General features: G+C 42.8%; 1 protein-coding gene across 1 annotated transcript; it reads left to right on the plus strand.

The window, feature by feature from the left end:
• Positions 1-803: 803 nt before the first annotated feature.
• HMGCS2 (3-hydroxy-3-methylglutaryl-CoA synthase 2) lies at positions 804-26,104 on the plus strand. The gene is made up of 10 exons (XM_061119925.1): positions 804-935; positions 8,108-8,562; positions 12,018-12,143; positions 12,726-12,890; positions 14,646-14,811; positions 17,271-17,441; positions 18,646-18,752; positions 19,371-19,496; positions 20,743-20,854; positions 25,670-26,104. The coding sequence occupies exons 1-9, from the start codon at positions 832-834 to the stop codon at positions 20,847-20,849; spliced, it is 1,527 nt and encodes a 508-aa protein (XP_060975908.1). The 5' UTR covers positions 804-831; the 3' UTR covers positions 20,850-20,854; positions 25,670-26,104.

Below are 26,104 nucleotides of genomic sequence, written 5' to 3' on the forward strand. Positions count from 1 at the left end.
GGAGGAGAAGGAGACAACAGAGGATGAGATAGCTGGATGGCATCACTGATTTGATAGACATGAGTTTGAGTAAACTCAGGGAGTTCGTGATGGACAGGGAGGCCTGGAGTGCTGCGATTCATGGGGTCGCAAAGAGTCGGACACGACTAAGTGACTGAACTGACTGAACTGATGTAACAAGAGAAGCCACGGTAATGAGAAGCCCATGAGCTGCAACAAAGAGTAGCCCCTGTTCAGCACAACTAGAGAAAGCCCACGGGCGCAATGAACACCTAGTGCCACCAAAAAATAAATATATGAGTGAATTTGTTTACTTTTAAAAATTCGGTTGACCAAAAAGTCCACTTGGAGTTTCCATAACATCTTACAGAAAAACCTGAAAAAAATATTTGGCCAACACAATAATAACAGGTAACTAGACAGAGAGCTTCCTGGACTGCCAAGTGAGAGTAATTCAGACAAGGGTTCAAAGCAGACTATGTGGGAGTACCCTAGGATCTGTTACAAGGAGCACCATGGCCTCCTGAGGTGGCTGAACATAAACAAGGCTGCCACAAGAGCCCAAGAAAAGGAGGTATCAGCGCCACCCTTTCCCACACATGCCCAGGAGCAGGGCAGCTATGTACATGTTAGAGAGATGATGTTTTTCTTTGACTCGCCCATATTCTAAATGAGACCTTTTACCCAGTTCTAGAAGCCACAGAGCCTCGATAAGCAGGGGCAGGGCTTCCGGAGGCAGGAGTCTCCGGGATCTATAAAGCCCGAACCAACACCACTGGGCATCTCCCCCAAGGACTGTGAATCGCTGGCTTTCTGCTCACTCCTCCAAAAATGCAGCGGCTGTTGACTCCAGTGAGGCAGGTGTTGCAAGTGAAGAGAGTGATGCAGGAAGCTTCCCTCCTGCCTGCCCGCCTTCTCCCAGCAGCCCACCCCAGGTGAGTCTCGCTGGTCCCCAGGACTGCACGGGTTACTCTTTGAGAAGCAGCGAGGAACCAGTAAAAGAGAGGCATGAGGGCTCATTAGAATCCCAGTCAAAAGTTGACAAGTCTTGGGCACAGCCTTAGGTAACCCCAAGTTAACCTCTCAAGGTCTCAGTTACCTCATCTCTAAACAGACAGCCCAGGTATGTTTACAGAATTCCGGGATATCAAACCTCTGCCCCTGCTGATGTCAGCAAGACACATTTTACTCCCCTAGAGTCACAAAGCAGTAGAAATATCAGTACCAGGGCCCCCCAGCACTGTTTTCACCTTTCACCCAAGCCCTGCTGAGACTTTCAGGATGCTGTTTCAACTGCAGTGTTAGTAAAACCAGCTGCTGCAAGTCACTGCAGCCAGATTCAGAATGGACTGAGGATAAGGAGGCGTCTCTCCGCTCTCTGATTTCAGGAAAGGGGAACATGAGTGTAAAAGATAAGCGTTTGCCTGTGTGTGTGCAATGTGCTTGTGCACAGAAGCACACACACACTCCTTTCCTTTGTAAACATTCTCCCAGTTTGGCCCAAGTATTAGCAGTCTCCCAGCATTGATGTAACGCAGCAACCACTAGCAGCCTAGGATCCCTAAACTATCCACTGTACTTTAGGACTAGCCTTTTCTTACCTCCCATCTCTACATCAAGTTCCTTGGATAGGTTTTTAATATTTATTTATTCATTTATTTATTGCTTCATTGGGTCTTTTTCTTTTTGACTACACTGGGTCTTCATTGCTGGGTGTGGGCTTTCTCCAGTTGTGGTGAGCGGAGTCTACTTTAGTTTCAGTATGCGGGCTTTTCATTGCAGTGGCTTCTCTTCTAGTGGAGCATGGGCTTTAGGTGCACAGGCTTCAGTAGTTGCCGCACGTAGGTTCAGTAGTTGTGGCACATGGGCTTATTTGCTCCATGGCATGTGGAATCCTCCTGGACCACATGTGTCCCCTGAATTGGGAGGCAGATTCTTAACCACTGGACAACCAGGGCAGTTCCCGAGTGTGCGTGCTAAGTAGCTTCAGTCATGTCTGACTCTTTATGACCCTGTGGACTAAAGCCCACCAGGCTCCTCTGTCCATGGGATTCTCCAGGCAAGAAAACTGCAGTAGGTTGCCAAGCCCTCCTCCAGAGGATCTTCCCAACCCAGGGATCGAACCTGTGTCTCTTACATCTCTTGCATTGGCAGATGGACTCTTTACCACTAGTTCCACATGAGAAGCCCTCCATGAATGTTTAGAAAAACAACTTTGGTCCAGGGTCTTCCCTCTCTGGGTACAAAGGGAACCTGGATATGTGGATGTGTTGGGTAGGAGGTGACACTCCCTAGCCTTTTTATTTTCTTCATGACTCCCCACCTTCCTCCACACTCTCCTCCACCCTCTGCATACAGGCCAAATGTCCCAGAATTTAACCTGGTTTTGTGTTTGTGAGGAAGGGATTGACGTATATTTGCCTGTTTGAATAAGCAATCATTGGCTGCCCACCAGGAGATAGACCTCGGTCCTCACCAGCCTGTACCACTTCTGACGTCCTGGGTTCAAACACTTGGAATCAGGGTTCACAATTCCTTTTTAGTGTCCGCACGGTTCATCCCGTTTTCGATGACCAGGTGGGTATTGAGAGCTCTCCTCGTGACTGTCCTTGTCTCTGTGCGTCTGTTCCCTCTAACCCACCCTGCATCAGCTCTAAATCTACCAGAAGGACTGCTCCCGCCCCGTGTGCTTCACCACCTTTAAAATTAAGGGAGAACTGTGCCCTCCACTTCACGGTTCCCCACCTGCTTTTCTCATGTGTTATCCCCCTGCTCCCCTTCGCTTTCTGCTCCAGGTATCCTTACCTGTTCAATCACCACCTGCTAATGGCAGTGCCTCTGTAGCCCCCCTGCCAAATTCTTCATCAGCAGAAACTCCACTCATGCATAAAGGTTGACTTCAAATCTAGTCCCTTCCATGAAACCATTCCTGGTCCTCCCCCACACAGATCTCTGCTTCCTTTGAACTCCTGTGGGCTTTTTTGTGACCTTTAGCACATTCTGACTCTCCGTTGGGTTACATAGTATGTATGTGCTCCTCTCATTCCTCTCACTGGCTCCCAAAAACCTTGAGCTCCTTTCTTCCCAATCCCTTCACCCCCACAGCCCTCCAGGGCACTGTGCCTAGCATGTAATAACTAATTTTGAAACACAAAAGAGGCGAGAGGGAATAAAGAAATAAAAGTCTGATGCATGTTCTTGAACCAAGCAACACCAGAACAAAACCAGTTTTAAACTAACCAAAGCTATTATTTGCTTTGTAATTAACCTATTTATTTAAAAAAAAAATTTGTACTGGAGTATAGGTGTTATGTTGTGTTGGTTTTTGCTGTAGAGAAAAGTGAATTGGCTATACATATACTTGTATACCTTCTTTTTTGGATTTCCTTCCGATTTATGTCACCACAGAGTATTGAGTAGAGTTTCCTGTGGTATACAGTAGGTTCTCATTAGTTATCTATTTTATACATGGTTTCAGTGGTGTCAGTCCCAATCTCCCAGCTCATCCCATGCCTCCTTTCCTCCTTGGTATCCATACATTTGTTCTGTATGTTTGGGTCTTTATAGTATTCTTTGTTATTGGAGTATAATTGCTTTACAATGTTGAGTAAGTTTCTGCTGTACAATGCAGTGAATCAGCTATATGTATACATATATCCCCTCTCTCTTGAGCCTCTTTCTCACCACGCTCCTTCCCACCCCTCTAGGTCATCACAGAGCGCAGAGCTGAGCTCCTGTGCTAAACGGTACATTCCCACTAGCTAGCTATTATACACATGGTAGTGAATGTCATTCCTAATCTCCCAGTGCGTCTCAGCCTTCCCTCCCCCGACCCTCAGCTGTGTCCACAAGTCCGTTCTCTACAAATATTCAGTTCAGTTCAGTTGCTCAGTTGTGTCCGACTCTTTGCAAGCCCAGGAACTGCAGCATGCCAGGCCTCCCTGTCCATCACCAACTCCCAGAGCCTACCCAACTCATGTCCACTGAGTCGGTGATGCCATCCAATCATCTCATCCTCTGTCATCCCCTTCTCTTCCTGCCCTTAATCTTTCCCAGCATCAGGGTCTTTACTCAGCAACTAAAAGGAGTGAATTAAGGTCATTTGTAGAGATGTGGATGGACCTGTTATACAGAGTGAATTAAATCAGAAAAAGAACAACAAATATTGTATATTAATGCATATATATATATGTATTATCATTTAGAGAAAGTACACAATTATATGGATACTCTTAACTCCTGTAGTCTTATGTTTCTGGAAACGTCTACATCTTTTCTTCAAGGCTCTGGAATCTATTTCCAAGTAATAACCTCCTGCAAAGACAGTTACAAAAGTTACCAAGAAATTTATTCTTGGAACCTTTCCATGATACTTGAGATTTCTCACTGGGGAGAGGAATGGAGTGAGCTTAGAGAAGACAGAGAGAGAATGCTGCTGCTGCTACTAAGTCACGTCAGTCGTGCCCGACTCTGTGTGACCCCATAGACAGCAGCCCACCAGGCTCCCGTCCCTGGGATTCTCCAGGCAACAACACTGGAGTGGGTTGCCATTTCCTTCTCCAGTGCATGAAAGTGAAAAGTGAAAAAGTGAAGTCGCTTAGTCGTGTCTGACTCTTCACGACCCCATGGACTGCAGCCTACCAGGCTCCTCCATCCATGGGATTTTCCAGGCAAGGGTACTGGAGTGGGGTGCCATTGACTTCTCCGGAGAGAGAGTGAGGATGAGGGCAAGCCCATTCAAGCACAGGACTGAGATCTGGCTAGGTATTAGTTCCTAGTACTGGGGGCTCTTCCACAAACGTTTGAGAGTACAGACTCCAGAGTGGCACCAAATAAATAGGGCAGAGAACTAAATTTGGATCCTCCCTTGTGCAATAGGAATAAACATTTATCACTTAGACTCACTATCCTGTGGTCACATGATCCACTTTTTGCCTCCCAGCAGTCCTTCAAAATTGCCTCTGTTATAGAAAAACTGGCGTTAAGAGAAGTCCTGAGTCCTAAGGATGATGGGTGGATACATTCCATCTGAACTACAATTTCTGCTGCAAAGAGCTAAATTGATAAGCCTACAGAGCCATCTTATCACTTCCACCATCAGGAATTCTGTAGCCAGATGCAAGTCAAAGGAATCTGGCAGCACTCAGGACTGAAAGGACAGAATATTTTTTTTTTTTTTTAAAGATTTATGCATTTATTGGCTACACTGGGTCTTCGTTGCTGCTCTCAGGTTTTCATCAGTTGTGAGTGGGGTCTCTTCTTTGCTGTGTTGAGCAGGTTCTGATTGCAGCGGTCTCTCTTGTGGAGCACAAGCTCTAGGGCACTAGAGCTTCAATAGTCGCAGCCTGTGGGCTCAGTAACTTCCATTCCTGGGCTCTAGAGCACAAGCTCAGTAGTTGTAGTTCACTGGCTTAGTTGTTGGGTAGCTCCTGGAGCAAGGATGGAACCCGTGTTCCCTGCATTGGCAGGTGGATTCTTACCCACTGAGCCACAGGGGAAGCCCCAGGGCAGAATATTTCTAACACATGAGAAACTAAGAAGTTACCCTGGGCATAACACTTCACCAATGTTTGCCTTGCTTTCAACATCTGGAAAATTAAGAATATTTCTAAAGTAACCGGCTTTCAGGTACTTTTATACGGAACAAATGGAAGATGTGCTTGGTGAGTTCTTTACTGCTAGCTAGAAAGAGAAATTCCAGATCTCCAGGGGGATTAGGTATCCGGATTGAAAAGAGGTGGTGGCCTCCCAGAATATTGGAAATAAAAGCAAAAATAAACAAATGGGATCTAATGAAACTTAAAAGCTTTTGCACAACAAAGGAAACTATAAGCAAGGTGAAAAGATAGCCTTCAGAATGGGAGAAAATAATAGCAAACAAAGAAACAGACAAAGGATTAATCTCAAAAATATACAAGGAACTCCTGAAGCTCAATTCCAGAAAAATAAATGACCCAATCAAAAAATGGCCAAAGATCTAAATAGACATTTCTCCAAAGAAGACATACAGATGGCTAACAAACACATGAAAAGATGCTCAACATCACTCATTATCAGAGAAATGCAAATCAAAACCACAATGAGGTACCATTACACGCCAGTCAGAATGGCTGCTATCCAAAAGTCTACAAGCAATAAATGCTGGAGAGGGTGTGGAGAAAAGGGAACCCTCTTACACTGTTGGTGGGAATGCAAACTAGTACAGTTACTATGGAGAACAGTGTGGAGATTCCTTAAAAAACTGGAAATAGAATTGCCATATGACCCAGCAATCCCACTCCTGGGCATACACACTGAGGAAACCAGAACTGAAAGAGACACGTGTACCCCAAACATCGCAGCACTGTTTATAATAACCAGGACATGGAAGCAACCTAGATGCCCATCAGCAGATGAATGGATAAGAAACCTATGGTACATATACACAATGGAATATTACTCAGCCATTAAAAAGAATACATTTGAATCAGTTCTAATGAGGTGGATGAACCTGGAGCCCATTATACAGAGCGAAGTAAGCCAGAAAGATAAACACCAATACAGTAAACTAACACATATATATGGAATTTAGAAAGATGGTAATGATAACCCTATATGCAAGACAGAAAAAGAGACACAGATATACAGAACAGACTTTTGGACTCTGTGGGAGAAGGCGAGGGTGGGATGATCTGAGAGAACAGCATCGAAACATGTATATTATCAAGTGTGAAACAGATCACCAGCCCAAGTTGGATGCATGAGACAAGTGCTCGGGGCTGGTGCACTGGGGTGACCCAGAGGGATGGGATGGGGAGGGAGGTGGGAGGGGGGTTCAGAATGGGGAACACATGTAAATCCATGACTGATTCATGTCAATGTATGGCAAAAACCACTACAATATTGTAAAGTAATTCAGTTCAGTTGCTCAGTCGTGTCCGACTCTTTGCGACCCCATGAATCACAGCATGCCAGGCCTCCCTGTCTATCACAAACTCCCGGAGTTTACTCAAACTCATGCCCATCAAGTCAGTGATGCCATCCAGCTATCTCATCCTCTGTCGTCCCCTTCTCCTCCTGCCCCCAATCCCTCCCAGCATCAGGGTCTTTTCCAATGAGTCAACTCTTCGCATGAGGTGGCCAAAGTACTGGAGTCTCAGCCTCAGCATCAGTCCTTCCAATGAACACCCAGGACTTATCTCCTTCAGGATGGACTGGTTGGATCTCCTTGCAGTCCAAGGGACTCTCAAGAGTCTTCTCCAACACCACAGTTCAAAAGCATCAATTTTTCGGCGCTCAGCTTTCTTCACAGTCCAACTCTCACATCCATACATGACTACTGGAAAAACCATAGCCTTGACCAGATGGACCTTTGATGGCAAAGTAATGTCTCTGCTTTTTAATATGCTATCTAGGTTGGTCATAACTTTCCTTCCAAGGAGTAAGCATCTTTTAATTTCATGGCTGCAGTCACCATCTGCAGTGATTTCGGAGCCCCCCAAAATAAAGTCTGACACTGTTTCCACTGTCTCCCCATCTATTTCCCATGAGGTGATGGGACTCCAGCTAATAAAAATAAATGAAAAAAATAAATAAATAAAAAATAAAAAAAAGAAAAGAGGTGGTGGGTCCAGGAAAGAAAGTTTATCTCTTCCCTCTTTACTGACCCTTTCTCCACTTTTTCTCTCCTTCCATTTAGAATTGCCCTTGGAACTTCCTTGTAGTTTCAGTGGTTAAGACTCTGCCTTCCAAGGCAGAGGGCATGAGTTTGATTCCTGGTCGGGGCACTGAGGTCCCACATGCCACAGGTTACAGGCAAAAATTAAAAAGAAAAAATAAAATTTCCCTTTCAGCCTTCTATATTCCCACAGCCCTTGCTAGTTCCACACATATTTAGCCATAAAAATACCAAAGGGACCATTACCAAGGATAAAAGGATAAATTAAACAGAAAAATACAGTGGTTTTAAATTTGTATTCATTGATAAAAATAGAAGAATCCTAAATTTGTATCTATCTGATATCTTCAAAATGTATTTTCAAAAATGAATGAAATGATTGCTGTATTGTCTTTTAAGGAAACTAGCTAGGGACCACTCACGGAATTTTGATTGTTTTCTCTGTTACAGTTTTTCTACAGTTCCGGCTGTCCCCTTGGCCAAAACAGATACTTGGCCCAAGGATGTGGGTATTCTTGCCATGGAGGTCTACTTTCCAGCCCAGTACGTGGACCAGACAGAGCTGGAGAAGTTTAACAAGGTGGAGGCAGGGAGGTACACAGTGGGCTTGGGCCAGACCCAGATGGGCTTCTGCTCGGTCCAGGAGGACGTCAACTCCCTCTGCCTGACGGTGGTTCAACAGCTGATGGAGCGCACGCAGCTCCCCTGGGACTCCGTGGGCCGCCTGGAAGTGGGCACTGAGACCATCATTGATAAGTCCAAGGCTGTCAAAACAGTGCTCATGGAGCTCTTCCAGGATTCAGGCAACACTGACATTGAGGGCATCGATACCACCAATGCCTGCTACGGTGGCACTGCCTCCCTCTTCAATGCTGCCAACTGGATGGAATCCAGCTCCTGGGATGGTATGTGCTGCCAGAGGCCTTATGTAAGAAGGGAGCTGGGGTAGATGCTGAAGCCTCGGTTTTGCTTCTCCGTTCCCCGAGTAGGTTCATCCACGGAAGAAAGGACACATTACACACACAGCTGTTGTGATCATCCAACGACCACAGGGGCAGCAACCCCTCAGACTTGGATGGTTTCATACAGTTATTCAGGGAGCATGTTCACATAGCTATTCACTGAGTCCTCCTCACACCCTAGGAAGTGGATGTCAGACCTGTTTTATGGGTGAAAAAAATGGAGAATCTAATAATTTACATGTCGTGTGTGGCGGGAGCCGGAAACCAAACCAAATTCAGTATATTTCCCACTTCAGTGTTCCTGTTTCTCTAAGGTTTCTCTTAAGTCTCTAAGGGACAAAGAGATTTGTGATGTTAAAAGGTTTAAACAAGTGTAGGTGTTAAGGAGAAAGCACCCTGATAAAAATAGACCCAAAGAATCACAGGACAGACTACAACACAGGGTATTTCTACTCTCTCTCCCTTGCCTGGTTCCTAGGAGAATTAGAAACCTAGCTTTATCAATAACTAATGACAAGTCCCTTAACCTCTGAGAGACTAGGAGTTTTTATTTGCCTACCTGCTTTCCAGGGCTGATAGGACTAAACATGGTATCAGTGAAGATGTAACAAAACAGTTCCTGAACAGACAAGGCCCTCCATTTACTAAGTTGGAAATTAGAACTTAAAACTTTAGAAAGCATAATAAGCATTAATTTTAAAATTAATTATGAAAACTTGATGTTGGTGGGACCTTAGAGATTATCTAATCCAGTACTCCTCATAGAGGCCAAGAAGAGTTTAAGGGCTTTTCTCTGTTCATGCAGCAAGGCAGTACAATTTCATACACCCATTCAGTGTTTTTCCAATTGCCCTGCATGGCCTCACCATTAATAGTTCCATTGATTTGTGATGTTCCAGACTCTACATCCTCAAATCTGTCCTTACAGTGCTCTTGCTTGGTATTTGTATTATTACCTCTCCAGTAGCCCCTATTACCAACACCACCAATCTGTCAAACCAAGCCTTTAGTTAGAGAGTACAAATTAAAGACAAGGGACACTTGCCAGCTTTTAGTGAAGAATCAGAGCCTATATTTGGGGGCATTATCAGCTTTAAGCATGTCATTTCAAATGAGTAGATTCTGCTGAATGGTTGGGTATTCCACAGGAGAGGGCTGCGAATGCATCCTTCTTTACTGTGTTGTCTTCTTGGGAAAAATATTAAACAAACGTTATGAAGTGAATTGTTAGTCTGTACTTTCACAAAAAGCATATTTAAGTTTGAGCCTAATGGCAACCTCCAAGACCAGACAAGGCCAGTGTAGATGTGATTTCTGCTTCTGAACTGGCCAACCATCCACCTAGGACCTTTAGAAGGAAGGAGGTGGTTCTGGAGCTCACCAAGAAGTTTTGAACCACTCCAGAGAGACAGCAGGGTATGGGGGAAGGAAAGAGTGGTACTGGCTTGTACTGCCTGAGAGACCTCATTTTTCCTTGCCTTTTATTATGAAGGTAAATGAAACCTACAGTGTATATGTATATATGTGTGTGTGTACATAGATAGATAAAAAGGTTCAAAGTAAAGAAAAAATTCCTTTTGACACCCCATTACCAATTCCCAGAATTTAATCCTCATAGTTTCCATGGATTCTTTCAGAAATTTTCTATGTATATCCCTGTAAGCATATACTTATATATTCACTTTTTAATATTGCACGTTATTCCTCATATTTACTATGTCTTAGAGGTTATCTATAGATATCTCTAGATAACGTATAGGGTCTACTCATTCTTTTAAAAGACGTTATAAATTCTATTGATGGGTACACCAAACCTCAGTCCCATATAGATGGATATTTAGATTATTGTATATTTTTTGCAATTATTATAAAAACTGTTAATATTTAAGACAGTAGCTTTGCATGCTCATAACTATATGTTGTAAGAATAGATTCCTAGAAGTGAAATGGCAGGATCATTTAATTAAAAAGTTTGATAGAATGTGCCAAAGTGCTCTTCAAAATGTACTAACATATTGTTGGAATGTACTTTCTAACTTCAAACTTTCTAATCTTTGTCAGTTTAATAAGTAAAGTATAGTATCATTGATTTTCCTTTGTTATTATAAGAGAATTTTGATATTTTTATGATTTTTATTGGCCATTTTCCTATTATATACCTTTCTGATGAGACATTTATCTATAAAGGAAAATAATTTTTTGTTGGCTGTAAGTATTATAAATACATCCCCAGTTTGTCTTTTGTATTTCTCATAGAAGGTTTTCATTTTTAGGTAATCAAATTTACTGATCTCTTCTTTAATGGCTTGTATTAATAAATACTCTTCTATAGTTTCCAAACTTTATATAACATATAAATTTTGCTTATATATGTTATGTTTATTTATTATATATTTATCTTATACTTCTATATATTATTTTTATATTCATATATATAAAATTAGGGAGAAAAAAATACTGTTTTGTTGGAGTGGTTAAACAATCTTACCAGAAAATTCTTGGGTTTCAATGAATTTGGGTTGGAATTCTGATTAAATCCTTATCCCATCATCTATTAGTTGTGTGACTTTAGGCAAGTGACTTAAGTTCTCTGGGCCCCAATTCCTTTATCTATAAAGAGGAGATAACTGTTTCCGACAGGTTAGGTAGAATACCAAAAGTTCGGCCATGTCTTTCCACATACCCACGTTTAGGAGCAAGCAGTACTAGATGAAGAAGTAACAAATAATATTCAAGACAACAATTATTTATTGAATAATCATCTGCCTATTATAGAAGTAGCTTCATAGATCATCTACATTAAATGTGATTACTGAACATTAATTCTTTTCACAAAGAAAGTGGTACTAGATTTTTCAAAGCACCTTGTTTAGGATCCAGTCAGAACTGAGTTTGAATACAAAATTCCATATTCACTAAATAGGTGACCTTAGACAAATTACCTGAATTCTCTGGAAGGCAATGTCCTCCTCTACAAATGTGGACATTACCTGACTCAATGGATCGTTTAAAGGATGGTTTGAGGATAACTGGTGTCTAGAATTTCAAATATTAGTTTCCTTCCCATCCTTTGGCCTTCTGTGATTTGGAAAGAATTTCCACTATAGCACTACAAAGAGTACAAACCTAAATTGTTTTCAAAAGTGCTAATTTATGAATTTTTTGTTGAATAAATGAGGAATTTTTATAGCCTGAGTCAGAGAACACAGAGTTTTGACATTGCATTTCTAAAGCAATGTCATTTATATTTCACTAGAGTGTAAGTTTCATGGGGGCAGGAATTTTTATTTTGGTTCAGTGATCTATTGCCAGTACCTAAAATTGTGCCTGGCATAGAGGAGGCTTTCACTTTACTGGAGATTTGGCAGTAATAATAATAATTTTTTTTCTTTTTACAGGTCGCTATGCACTGGTGGTCTGTGGGGACATTGCAGTCTACCCCAGTGGTAACGCTCGCCCCACAGGCGGGGCTGGAGCTGTGGCCATGCTGGTTGGGCCCGAGGCCCCTCTGGTCCTCGAGAGAGGTTTGTAGTAAACGGTGCAATAAACGCGATACGAGGGGACTGCATGGCATGGCCAAATGCGTAGCTCTTAATTCCAAACTGGCATATTCAGGGCTGAAGGATGGACTTGAGGATGAAACTGCTTGCCTTCAAAAGACTAGACTGGGGAGCAGAGGGCAGGGAGAAAGGAAAGAGAAGGATCAGCAAGGTGGCTTCATCTACACCGTCACACATCAGGATAATGGTGTTTGGATTGAACGGCATTTGTGCTGCTGACAAGGACCCTTTGGGAGCTAAACTGACCATTGAAAATGAAAGGAAATAATTGGATATAAAGTAAGAGCTGTCCTTTGAGACTTTTGGAGTCTGTTCCAGATTTCTTTAAGCCCATATGGGTGTGGAAATAGAAATATACATCTCACTTATAAAAAGGCATTCATCTAATTAACTCCCTTTGAACACCTGAGGGGTAATCAGTGGGCTTTGGGCTTGGGCATGAGACAGATAAAGACCAGGGGGCTGCTTGTACATGGGTCTCCCACCCTCTCTGCTCAATGTGGGTTTCACTGTGCAGTTTCTGAATCCCTCTGTGTGCCTCACCAGGGCTTAGAGGAACCCACATGGAGAACGTGTACGACTTCTACAAACCAGATGTGACTTCAGAGTACCCACTGGTGGATGGGAAGCTCTCCATCCAGTGCTACTTACGGGCCCTGGACAAATGTTACGCATTCTACCGTCGAAAGATCGAGAAACAGTGGAAGCAAGGTATGGGGCTCAGAGGGCTGAAGTCACGGACTCTACTTACATGAGGCTGAGAGCGTGTCCTAAACTGTTAAGACAAGGACTCATTTCACCTCTGCAAATGATCTCAAGAGAATTATTTCACATCTTCTTCTTACATGCTTCCCTGGGTCTAGGCTGAAGTCCCGTTGGAAGTCATCCAAAGTCAAGTATGAAATTGCCTTTAACTTGAACTGAGTGAAAGAAAGTAAACAACCCTAACCTGCCTGAAGCCTGTAGGTGTCAACCACCTGGGGAGGTAGTGTGTGAGTCAGAGTGACCATGTCTTGTGGATGACAGGATTCATTTCTGTTGAAGTCAGGAGTGATTTGACTCAATTTATAGTTTGCCACCTTTTAAAGTCTGATTGATGTTGAAAACTCTTACCTATATTTTCAATATACTTAAGTGTTATCAGTAATTTTCCTTCTCTGCATGGTAGCTTTGCAAGTTAATTTTATTTTCACCTTTGGTTTCTGAAGTTTTCTGCTAAAAAATATGTGCTGATTTCATAATCAGATAAGAAATAAATCTTATTTTAAAAATACAGAGAAACTTACCTACCTTAAAAAAAAATAAAAAGGCTCTTATCTGTTTGGCTATGCCTAGCTGGGTGTCTGAAAAGGGCAGATTTCAGCGTGGGAAAAGGCATGTCCTGAAGCATCAGAGCACAGAAGCTCTAGGGGTGGCCTAAAGCATCTTGGCCCTTTCCACTGCACTGGGTGGGATGCAGTTTGCCCCCATGAGAAAGGAGTCAACTTAAACCTCTCAGCCTCCGCCCACCCATTGTAAAATTGCTACTGGCTAATTGGTAGCTCAGATGGTGAAAAGTCCACCTGCAATGCAGGAGACTTAACCCGTGGGTCGGGAAGATTCCCTGGAAAATGAAATGGCAACCCACTCCAGTATTCTGGCCTGGGAAATCCCATGGACAGAGGAGCCTGGCGGGCTACAGTCCATGGGGTCCCAAAGAGTTGGACACAACTTAGCCATTAAACAACAATTGCTCTGGCACCCTCTGAACTCATGATATTTTAATTTTACCCCTCATTCTCATATGGAATTTGATCAATGCTGCTTTGAATCTCAGCACCAAACTGTAAACATCCTAAAGGCAGAGGGTGCATTGCTCTTCTCTTTGGAGTGAAAGAGGGTCTGGAGTGTAGAGTCAGAGACACTGGAACCTGAAGCCAAAATCAGTTGTTTTCAAGCTGAGTGACCTCAAATATGTAACTTAGCTTCGTATTTTGGAGACCCTGTTTTCTCCTCTGGAAGATAGAGAAAATAATACAACATGAGGCTGATTTGAGGAATTATCTGTCACAGAAGTTGGCAATGGCAGAAAGGAAGAAAACATTTATTTCTTTTCCTTTTTTATGAGTTGTGTGCATGCAAAGTCACTTCAGTCCTGTCCGAATCTTTGCAACCCTATGGACTGTAGTCTGCCAGATTCCTCTGTCCATGGGGATTCTCCAGGCAAGAATACTGGAGTGGGTTGCTGTGCCCTCCTCCAGGGGATCTTCCCGACCCAGGGATTGAACCCACGTCTCTTACATCTCTGTGTTAGCAGGCAGGTTCTTTACCACTAGCACCACCTGGGAAAGCGCTTACTAAAATGCTTGTAAAATGAACAAGCTGTGTGTTCACTGTAGGTAGGAGCTCGTTCTCTGGGAGGCCTTAGAACAGGTAGATCTCGGAAAGGGTCACACTGCATCCTTGCTTTCACACTTCTTCTTCCAGCTGGCATCGATCGGCCTTTCACTCTCGATGATTTGCAGTATGTGATTTTTCACACGCCTTTCTGCAAGTTAGTCCAGAAATCCCTGGCCCGCCTGATGTTCAATGACTTCCTATTGGCCAGCGGTGACTCACAGCCTGGCATCTACAAGGGGTTGGAGGCCTTCAGGTGAGTCCTCTTCAGGAGGAGCCTAGAGGCTCAGGAGGGGTGAGAAGGAAGGGGCTTCCTCATGCCTTGAATCTGGATGACTAGCCACTCCTGTGGGGTAAAAACAACAATCCTCTAACAAAGTAGAAATGACATCAAGTCCTCGTGTGGGTTACTGGGTTATTGTCTACATAAGAACCTCACCTTGTATCTCAGGGAGCAGAGGGACCCTGCTGGCACCTGTCAATCAGGTGACTTGAGGAAGTTTCAGAGAATAAGAAAAAGGGAAAGGGAGTGTGCCTAATTCATTTGGGCAATAAACATGTTATGAATGTCAACTGTGTGTCAGGCATCATATGAAACTCTAGGGACATAAAAGTGGGTGTGACTCCATGCTCCCTGCCTAGAAGATCTCACAGTCTGTATGGGAACACCTAGAAGCAAATAATCACAGTGCAGGATGGCAACTTGGGGAAGGTCTGGTCTCATTCTCACTTGCCATTGCCTTAAAGAATGTCTAACTTGTTGCCTCCACCCCCTCATCTATGAAAAAGGGATAGTCCAACATATTCCCCTTCCTTGGATGTCAATAAAGCAGGGAGAATGCTGTTTATTGATGCAATACTCCAAGGCATTTAGAAAAAAAGAAACTTTGACACAAAGAGATCTCATTGGGAAGGGACTCTTTCCCTTTCTTCTTGGTATCTTCTCATTTCAAGTTTTAGAGTTTTCTACCAACATCTGTCCCCATTTCTAACTACTACCGCTAACCCTGCTATTAACTAACCAAAACAGCAAAGTTAGCACAAACACTACTTCTAAGACTTGCCCCATGGAAAAAAATTTAACATATACCAAAAATAATAGGCTAATATTTTTAATATATGAAAGTTTCATCAGTAATAAGATAAACCCACTAAATAGAAGATATGGACAAGAAATTTCCTCAGGGAAGAAATGCACATATGCATATTTTTAAATGTGTATGCCCGTTAGTAATGTATATAAACAAGTTAATGTTTTCTTTATGTGTGTGCTTAGTCACTCAGTCCTGTCTGACTCTTTGCAACCCCATGGACTGTAGCCCACCAGGCACCTCTGTCTCTGGGTATTCTCCAGGCAAGACTACTGGAGTGGGTTGCTGTACCCTCCTCCAGGGGATTTTTCCAACCCAGGGATTGAACCCAGGTCTCTTGCATTTCAGGCAGATTCTTTACCAACTGAGCTAGGACGGAAGCCTAATATTTTCTTTACATAGCCTTTAAAATTTTTGAATACCCAGACTTAAGGCTATGAGAAAATGAGCAATAGTGGACTGATTTGGGGGAGTAATAAGGAAACATGAATCAAAAGCCTTAAAGATGTGCATAACTTTTGGCTCAGTAATTTCACCTGTTTAAAAGAACATTCAGTTATTTCTCAAAAAAGCGGAAAAAAAAACCCCAAAAACCTACCACATGACCCAGCAATTTCACCCCTGGGTATACATTTGGAAAACAAAAAACAAACCAAAAAAAAACATTAATTTTAAAAGACACCTGTACTCTGATGTTCAGATCAGTATTATTGACAATGGCCAAGATGTGGAAGCAACCTAAGTGTCCATCAATAGATGAACAATGGAAGAAGATGTGGTTTAGATATACAGTGGACTACCACTCCATTAGACAGATATTGGGCTTTCCTGGTGGTTCAGCAGTAAAGAATCTGCCTGAAATGCAGGAGACACCAGAGACGCAGGTTCCATCCCTGGGTCAGGAAGATCCCCTGGAGGAGGGCATGGCAGCCCATTCCAGTGTTCTTGCCTGGAGAATCCCCAGGGACAGAGGAGCCTGGTGGGCTACAGTCCATGGGGTCACTGAGTGAGCACAGACAGATATCAGTGGTACACGCCAACAGATATACAATGGTATAAAACAGGCTACGAGGATGTATTGTACAACATGGGGAATATAGCCAACATTTTGTAATAACTGTAGATGGACAATAACTTTTTTAAATTGTATAAAAAAGATTTTAATGGAAAAAAAGTGTTTGTTTCATGAAAAAAAAAAAAAAAAACATGTAGCTATTCACTGCTTCAGCTAATGAGGATAGAAAATGGGGAGTTTGTTTAAAGAGGGCTACATCCTATCATGGTCTATTTGGCAGTCTTCAAAAATAATGCTATAGGAGATGATTTCATGTTATAGAGAAAATTAGTTAAGAAAGCATGCTAAACAGAATGTATAGCATGTTTTTATTTTTCAATAAACTATAAAAGTTGGAGTGGATTCCGTAAGAAAACTATGACTGATGCTCTCTCTCTGAGCGGTAAGACTATTAGTGACACTTCCTCTATATTTTCTGTATTTCCAAACATTCTATAATAAAAACATGTGTTCCAAAGTCTTCTCTCCAGTAGCTATTATACTCTCTGCTTGCTGCCTTCTTCCTTCATGTGGCTTCTCATATGGCCTGTTCCTTTGACTGCCTCACAGGGGGCTAAAGCTGGAAGACACCTACACCAATAAGGATGTAGATAAAGCATTTCTAAAAGCCTCTCTGGACATGTTCAATAAGAAAACCAAGAACTCCCTCTACCTCTCCACGTACAACGGGAATATGTACACCTCATCCCTATATGGATGCCTGGCCTCACTTCTGGCCCAGTGAGTACTGCATCTGTCCCTACCTCCTCTTACTCTCGCCTCTGGTCTGAAGGGTCAACCGAGTTTCATTCCTTTTCTCGTACAGAATTTTTTCAAAAAGGAAAGAAGGAAGGAAGGAAAATGAAAGAAATGTATTTCAAAGGTGTATGTGTAGGTAGATTGACCATCAGTATTAAACAGTGGTTCCCTGGTGGCTCAAAAGGTAAAGAATCTGCCTGCAATGCAGGAGACCCAGGTGTGATCCTTGGGTAGGGAAGATTCCCCTGGAGAAGGGGATGTCTACTCACTCCAGTATTTTTGCCTGGAGAACGCCATGGACAGAGGAGCCTGGTGGACATGACTAACACTTTTTCCAAACTGAAATGCATGTATCATGCCAGCAGATGTGCAAGATCTATTGGGATACATCAAGAAAATAGGAGAACTTTTATGCATATTTTTATCTCATCCATTTAAAATGTCTGTACTCAGTAAAGCATTGTGATTAAGAAAGTCTAGCTTTTGAATCCACAATTTATGTTCAAATTTCTTTACCACTTACGAACTTTGACCTTGGAAAAATGACTATTATGGTCCTCATTTTTCCCAACTATAAAACTTGTATAATAACAATACCTACCATCTAAAATTTTGATGAATGTTAAATATCAAAAGCAATTAAAACAGTAAAAGCTTGGCAGGTGCCCCAGTGTTAGTTTTTATTTTTATAGATATTCAATTTTGTGGAGTTTATAAGAAAATACTTATAGTACATGTATATAACATAAGACAAAATATATACAAGTATGATTGGACTTGTTCAGATTTTTACTAACGAGGAGATAATTTAAAAATTTACAACTGCTGAAGCATTGCCAATCAACATGGGAGGCTTGAGGCGAATCCAGTGGTCTGATCCCCACTTGGAGGTAACTTCAGAGTTCACTGAATTCATCTTGTCTTCATGGATAGGGAGAAGTTCCTTTTATATCCCAGAAATTCTGTTGTGCTCACTGTGACTTCTGTATCTTGAATTTTAGCTGTTCTCCTCTTGGCAAGTTTTCATCCTTTTGGGCCTACTCCCAGGATTTTCCAAAACTCCCTCTTTGTGTAGAGTGTCCAGAGCCCATTTCTAGTTGCAAGAGATTGACTAGTTGGTGGTTTATTTGCAGAGCAGAATATGACGCTGATGTGTTTTCCTGGGCTTTGATTTCTCTCCTTATAGTCACTCTGCCCAAGACTTGGCTGGCTCCAGGATTGGTGCCTTCTCTTATGGCTCTGGTTTGGCAGCAAGTTTCTTTTCTTTCCGGGTGTCCCAGGATGCTTCTCCAGGTGAGTCTAGTCTTTTGATCAGGCACCTCTGGCCAGTTTTGTCTGGTAAAAGAAACCATTTTCTGCTTCACCACTACTAACAGATTACTAACATAATTCCATCTTGACAGAATTATGTTGTGACTAAGAACAAAGGAAAGCCCTGAAGGGATTTAAGCAATAGAATGAGTTTGTCTATTTTATGTATTCAAAGCACTTCCCTGGCTACTGATTAGAGACTAGATTGTTGAGGAACAGAGGTGTATATGGGGAAACCAGTTAGTTAGTTTCAACAAATAGTCTAGGCAAGAGGTGGTCATGGTTTGATTACAACTGATTAAAGAAAAGTTGATGGGTTTGAGATATCCAGTAAACGTGTGCTGATTATTTTATGACGGATGTAATAAAGGGCGTACATCAAAGCACTAAATGGGATACACCTTGGTTAAATGAAGGTCTGCCTTAGTTTTTGCTAACGCTATGTTTGATGATCTTGATCATTTCTTGACATTCTAAGGCATACACTGAGCACTTTTCCTTGGAGCAGCAGCTTCCACAGAGCTGACTCTATTTTGGACTCGTGATTGGTAGCAGTGATGACAATGATGTAAGTTTATGGGTCTTGCTTTTGCTTCCCAGGCTCCCCGCTGGAGAAGCTGGTAACCAGTGCATCAGACCTGCAGAAACGTCTTGCCTCCCGGAAGCGTGTGTCTCCTGAGGAGTTCACAGAAATAATGAACCAGAGAGAAGAATACTACCACAAGAGTAAGAAAAGAAAGGTGGAAGGAGAGGAGAGGGCAATTTTTCTCAGCTTCTATGCCAGTAGCTGAGTGGCAGGAATTCATCAGAAGTCTAGAATATAGCAAGTGAGAGTGATGATTTCTATGACATATGATTGGGAAAAAGGTTTGTTTGGTGCAAAGGGGGACAAACTGGGGAAGCAGAAGGCAGACTTGGGAAGAGGTAGGAGGCAGCATGTGGCTTCCCAATACAAAACATAGATAGCCACCCAAAACAGGATACATGCTGGATAATGAAGTCCTATGGAAGCCAGATGTATGGTCTTTGAAAATATTGATAGTAGCTAAGCAATGGTTGAAAATGCCCAGACTTTGGAGCCAGAAATCCAAGTCAAAACTGACCTATGACACTTGCCCTCTATTTTTGAGAAAATTATTGAACTTTTCTATGTTGCTTCCTTTCTAAAACTATACCAACTTTGCAGGATTGCCAGAGATTAATGAATTAATTAATGAATGATGTTATTGGCAAATTCTACCGTTTCCTTCCAATCGCCCCCTTTCCTTACCAAATATAAAACAAACTACTGCCGCCAAAAAGCAACAAAGGAAAAGTAAACCAAAACTAAATTTAAGACTGGAGAAACCAAAGGGTGATTTTTAAACCAGGGTAACCATATTTTTTTAAGCAAAACTTGGGACCCATGATTTGCACTGAAAAGAAGACTGAAGTTATGGAACTGAGAATGTTCCAAAAAAACCTAGACTTAGTAGTTAGTCAGTTTTTATCTGGAACCAGGGACAGGTTAGACCAAAAAAGAAGACATTAATATAAAAATAAGGCCTCTGAGATGAATGTTAATGGACAAAGCTTTGAAATACTACAGAGAATCAGAATTGGAAAACTTCGGGCTAGGAAGGAAGTGTCTATTAGAAAACAGGATGCTCTGAGGTACCCCTCAAGGTCAGTACCTTCAGTAGAAGGACACGAAAAAAGATTTCCATGGAGGATTTCCTGTTTACTGTAGGAAAGCGATATATCCTATAATAAAATTTCTAGTCAACAAGTCTTAGGTATTAGCCACAAAACAGCTGCTTCTGGTTCTTCTGCTATCCCAGAGCTCTGCTGGGTGCAGACAAGGAGACCTCACCACCCCTTACAGCACAACCAGGAGAGCTCCACATGAAGCTCTAGATGTCCGTGTTACCATTTTCTCTTCCTCAGCCCCATAGAGCCCTTTGTGAATACTGCCTTCCTTCTCGTTCCACAGTGAACTTCTCACCACCTGGTGACAAAAACAGCCTTTTCCCAGGCACTTGGTACCTGGAGCGAGTGGATGAGCTTTATCGCCGAAAGTATGCCCGGCGTCCTGTCTAAAGGTGGTGAGTGAAATTTTGGAGTATTAGTGGCTTAAAGTTTTTCTTCTGGGCAACAGGTGCAGTTCTTTTTTTTTTTTTTTTTTCACTTCTTTTATATTTTTATTGGGAATGTAATTGCTTTACAATGTTATGCTTGTTTCTGCTATACAACAAAATGAATCAGCTCTATGTATTCAGATATCTCCTCCCTCTTAGACCTCCCTCCCACCCGCCACCCCAGTTCCATCCATCTAGGTCACCACAGAGAACCTAGTTGAGCCCCCCTGTGTTATATAACAGATGGAATTCTGAGAGCGTAAAAGGCCAGAGAGTTTTAAAAAAAAATATTCACAACCTAAATGTTGAGAGTTATGTTTTATTTGGTGGAAATTTTTAAGACTTCAATCTGGGAGTCAGCATCTCAAGTAACAGAGAGCTGCTCCGAGGACCAGGTTATATACAAACTTTGTAATGGGAGGTAGGTAGTCTGAACTTCAAAAGATGATTGCTAACTGAAGAAAACCAAATATCCCAAGTTAAGGAACTTAGCACTTTTCCGACTTTTCTGGCTTTTCAGCATCTGGGAAGATGCAAGAGTATGGGCTCACTGAAATCATTCCTTTGATATACACCTCAGCTATCTAGGGCTAGATATCACAAGATTTCACAAGTTTCCTCAGGGCTCACATTAGAGGGCTGCAGTCTCTGACACTGTGACATCCTTTGTTTACTCATATGACAGGCAACGTTCCATTTATCAGCAGCTTTCAAAATGACCAGAGGTGGGGAGTTCGCACCATGATGACCAAGTACACATCTTGGGGCTCTTTGCCTACAAAAGGCAAAAGCTGGGGGAGGGGCATGTCCTTAAATCTTGAATCTGAAAAAAGACTCAACTTGTTCATCTGCTCTCCTCCTGATAAGAAGCTTGATAGAATTAGAAGCTTGATAGAAACAAAATTAGCATCTGTAAAGGGAGGTGGGATGTGAACCTGAGACTCTGGAACTCAGTACTCCAAAGAGGGAGTCAGTAACAAAGGTGAACAGCATCAGAGAAGGTACACACCAGTGTTGGAGACAGGTTCATAATGTAGCAGGTTCTGGGGATTCTGGGAGAGCCAGCTGGAGAGAGCCTTGGGCTAAGGGGCTGTGAGCAATCCCTCCTTCGTGCGATTTCTTCTGGGGAGCAGTGAGATTTGGGGAGTTAGTGGGGAGGGGTGTGAGGAGAGAAGAGTTTGATGGAGGAGGACTGAGTCAGAAAGAGAACTAAGAGAATTCTTCATGGTACTGTTTAAAGGAAAATCAAAGAGTGGGAATTAGAATCCTGTAGTTCACCCACCCAGGAATCTGCCTTCAGTTTATCTTCCAAACTGGTAAGATGAGCAGAATGGAAGAGCATGAAGCAATTTCTTTTGTGCCAAATGTTTTTCTGGTTTTTAAATTTTTCCCCCACTTTGGAATATGAAGGGGAAAGACTAAAAAGGCTTGCCAAGACCAGGGTAGGGAGCAGGGAAAGAGAAGGAAGTCCCAAGTAAATGAGATACCCAGATAAAAAAGGGCAACTGCAGGTAAGGTGTGTCCTCCGTTCACTCCGAATCACTGCCAGCATTCCGGCCCCTATGGGGCAGTTGAAGTGTGGCCTGAGATGTTACGGGCGAGGCAGGGTGGGCAAGGGGCAGCAGGCTCCACAACAGACTCTTCGGACTTTGGCCCTACCTGGGGGTCAACTGTTTGCTTATCTGTTGTATGTTTGTAATATGATTCTTAAGGGCAAGTCAGTGGCAAAGAGGGAGTCATTAACTATATCAAGCTAGTTCAGTCAACAAAAACAGAGTGAGAGGGGAGAAAGAGAGAGAGAACTGGGAGTTTTCAAGGGGAAGTTTCCAAATCAGGTTCCCTCTGTCTCCTGGTCCACGAGGTTGTGAAAGTCACTCAGTCGTGTCTGACTCTTTGCAACCCCATGGACTGTATAGTCCATGGAATTCTCCAGGCCAGAATACTGGAGTGGGTAGCCTTTTCTTTTTCCAGGGTATCTTCCCAAACCAGGTCTCCTGCACTGCAGGAAGATTCTTTACCAGCTGAGCCACAAGGGAAGCCCAAGAATACTGGAGTGGGTAGCCTATCCCTTCTCCAGCAGATCTTCCCAACCCAGGGATCGAACTGGGGTCTCCTGCATTGCAGGTGGATTCTTTACCAACTGAGCTCTCGGGGAAGCCCGGTCCACAAGGTTAGGCAGCACTGTTATCTACAAAGAGAAAAGCTGGAGCTCATCCTCGTCTCATAGGAACAACAAGCCTACACCATGAGATGTTAGCTGAAACAAAGATTTTATGTCAGCATGATGCTCTGTGGAGCTCTGGCTCTGCACTGCCCACTCTCCTCTCCCTTCACAGACAGGACATGTCATGGGGACCTTGCCCATCTCGCAACCTTGGCTCCTGGGGCAGTGGGCTCAGGGCACTCAGGTGTCTAGGTTTGTTGCTAGAGGGTGTTGACTTGAAAAATAGCTACAACCTAAAAGTTTAGAGTTATGTTTTATCCAGTGGGAATTTTGGGGACTTCAAGTCAAGGAGACAGCATCTCAAGTAAACGTGAGGGGACTGCTCTGAGGAGGTGAGGGAAGAAGCCAGATTATGTAGATGTGTTTTAAAACAAAGGGCAATAGCCCGAACATCAAGAGATTATTGTTAAAAGAAACCAGATATCCCAAATTAAGGAATTGAGCTCTTTTCTGTGCATTTTTGTTGTTGCTGTTCAGTCACTCAGTCGTGTCCTTCTCTTTTGCGACCCCATGGACTGCAGCACACCAGGCATCCCTGTCCTTCACCATCTCCTGGAGCTTGCTCAAATTCATGTCTATTGTGCTCATCTCATCCTCTGTTGTCACCTTCTCCTCCTGCCTTCAGTCTTTCCCAGAATCAGGGTCTTTTCTAATGAGTCAGCTCTTTGCAGCGGGTGGCCAAAGTATTGGAGCTTCAGCATCAGTCCTTCCAATGAATATTCAAGACTGATTTCCTTTAGAATTAACTGGTTTGATCTCCTTGCAGTCCAAGGGACTCTCAAGAGTCTTCTTCAACACCACAGTTCAAAAGCATCAATCCTTTGGTGCTCAGCTTTCTTTATGGTCCAATGCCCACATCCATACATGACCACTGGAAAAACCATAGCTTTGACGATGCTGATCTTTGTTAGCAAAATAATGTCTCTACTTTTTAATATGCTGTCTAAGTCGGTCATAGCTTTTCTTCCAAGGAGCGAGCGTCTTTTAATTTCATGACGGCAGTCACCATCTGCAGTGATTTTGGAACCCAAGAAAGTAAAGTCTTTTACTGTTTCCATTGTTTGCCCATCTATTTACCATGAAGTGATGGGACCAGATACCATAATCTTCATTTTTTGAATGTCGAGTTTTAAACCAACTTTTTCACTCTCCTCTTTCACTTCCACCAAGAGGCTCTTTAGTTTCTCTTAGCTTTCTGCCATAAGAGTGGTGTCATCTGCATATCTGAGGTTACTGATATTTCTCCCGGCAATCTCGATTCCAGCCTGTGCTTCTTCCAGTCCAGCGTTTCTCATGATGTACTCTGCATATAAGTTAAACAAGCAGGGTGACAATATACAGCCTTGACATACTCCTTTCCCTATTTGGAACCAGTCTGTTGTTCCATGTCTGGTTCTAACTGTGGCTTCTTGACCTGCATACAGGTTTCTCTGGAGTTAGGTAAAGTGGTCTGGTATTCCCATCTCTGTAAGAATTTTCCACAGTTTGTTGTGATCCACACAACCAAAGGCTTTGGTGTAATTAATAATGCAGAAGTAGATGTTTTTCTGGAATTCTCTTGCTTTTTCTATGATCCAACGGATGTTGGCAATTTGATCTCTGGTTCCTCTGCCTTTTCTAAAACCAGCTTGAACATCTGGAAGTTCTTGGTTCACATACTGTTGAAGCCTTGCTTGGAGAATTTTGAGCATTACTTTGCTAGCATGTGAGATAAATGCAATTGTGTGGTAGTTTGAACATTCTTTGGCATTGCCTTTCTTTGGGGTCAGAATGAAACTGACCCTTTCCAGTCCTATGGCCACTGCTTTTTCCAAATTTGTTGGCATATTGAGTGCAGCACTTTCACAGCATCATTTTTTAGGCTTTGAAATAGCTCAACTGGAACTCCATCACCTCCACTAGCTTTGTTTGTAGTGATGCTTCCTAAGGCCCATTTGACTTCAGACTCCAGGATGTCTGGCTCTAGGTGAGTGATCACACCACTGTGGTTATCTGGGTCATTAAGATCTTTTTTGTATAGTTCTTCTATGTATTCTTGCCACCTTTTCTTAACATCTTCTGCTTCTGTTAGGTCCATACCATTTCTGTCCTTTATTGTGCCCATCTTTGCATGAAATGTTCCCTTGGTATCTCTAATTATTTTGAAGAGGTCTCTAGTCTTTCTTATTTTATTGTTTCTGTGTATGGGAAGATGCAAGAGTCCAGGCTTACTGAAATCACCCCTTTCATATGCATCTCAGTTATCTGGGGCCCCATATCCTGTGTTTTCGCATCTTGAGTTCCTCAGGGCCCCCTGTAGGCAGTGGCTTCCCCTGATGTCTGCCAGGTATTCTTCTCCTTCTTGAGTGCCCTGGAAGACTGGAATTGCTGATGACTGTGACATCCTTGCTTATTGATGTGGCAGGAAATACTCCATTTCTCAAGGGGCAGTGGAACACCCAGACCTAGGGATGCAGTTTAGGAGAGCCCGCCTTGGGCAAGGAGCAGATGTGGGAATGGGATTGCCCAGGGTGAGGCTCATGATTGATGTCCTTCTTTTGTTTCTTTAAATTTTACAGATCTGTGGAGAGTTTCCTGGGAAAAGTGCTACAGAACATCTGCCCTCTTTCAACTGTATAACCCCCGACTCTTAGCTGGTAAATAGATTGCATTGGACACAGCAGCCTGTAAACACTGGCCCCATGGAGTGAGGGGCCATCCTTAATGGGTCCTTCTGCCTTTCCCTGCTGCAATCACTGTCATGGGCTTGCAGAGCCCTCTATGAAGAGGTGGCGGGACAGAGGAGAGACTCAGCCTTGAATCACAGACCGAAAGTGTGGCAGCTCCATTGTCTCCTTCAAGATCCAGATAGCTCGCCTCTCGTTTGTTATAGCTTTTCATTATTGTTATTATTACATTTCCATGCTGTTATGTCTTTGTCTCTTAGGGTTTTCTGTGAATTTCTAAATTCCATGTTTGGTACTAAGCTAAAAGAACACAATTAAAAAGCAAAG

The sequence above is a fragment of the Dama dama genome, chromosome 20 (genome assembly GCF_033118175.1).
Source record: "Dama dama isolate Ldn47 chromosome 20, ASM3311817v1, whole genome shotgun sequence".
Classification (NCBI taxonomy): Eukaryota; Metazoa; Chordata; class Mammalia; order Artiodactyla; family Cervidae; genus Dama; species Dama dama.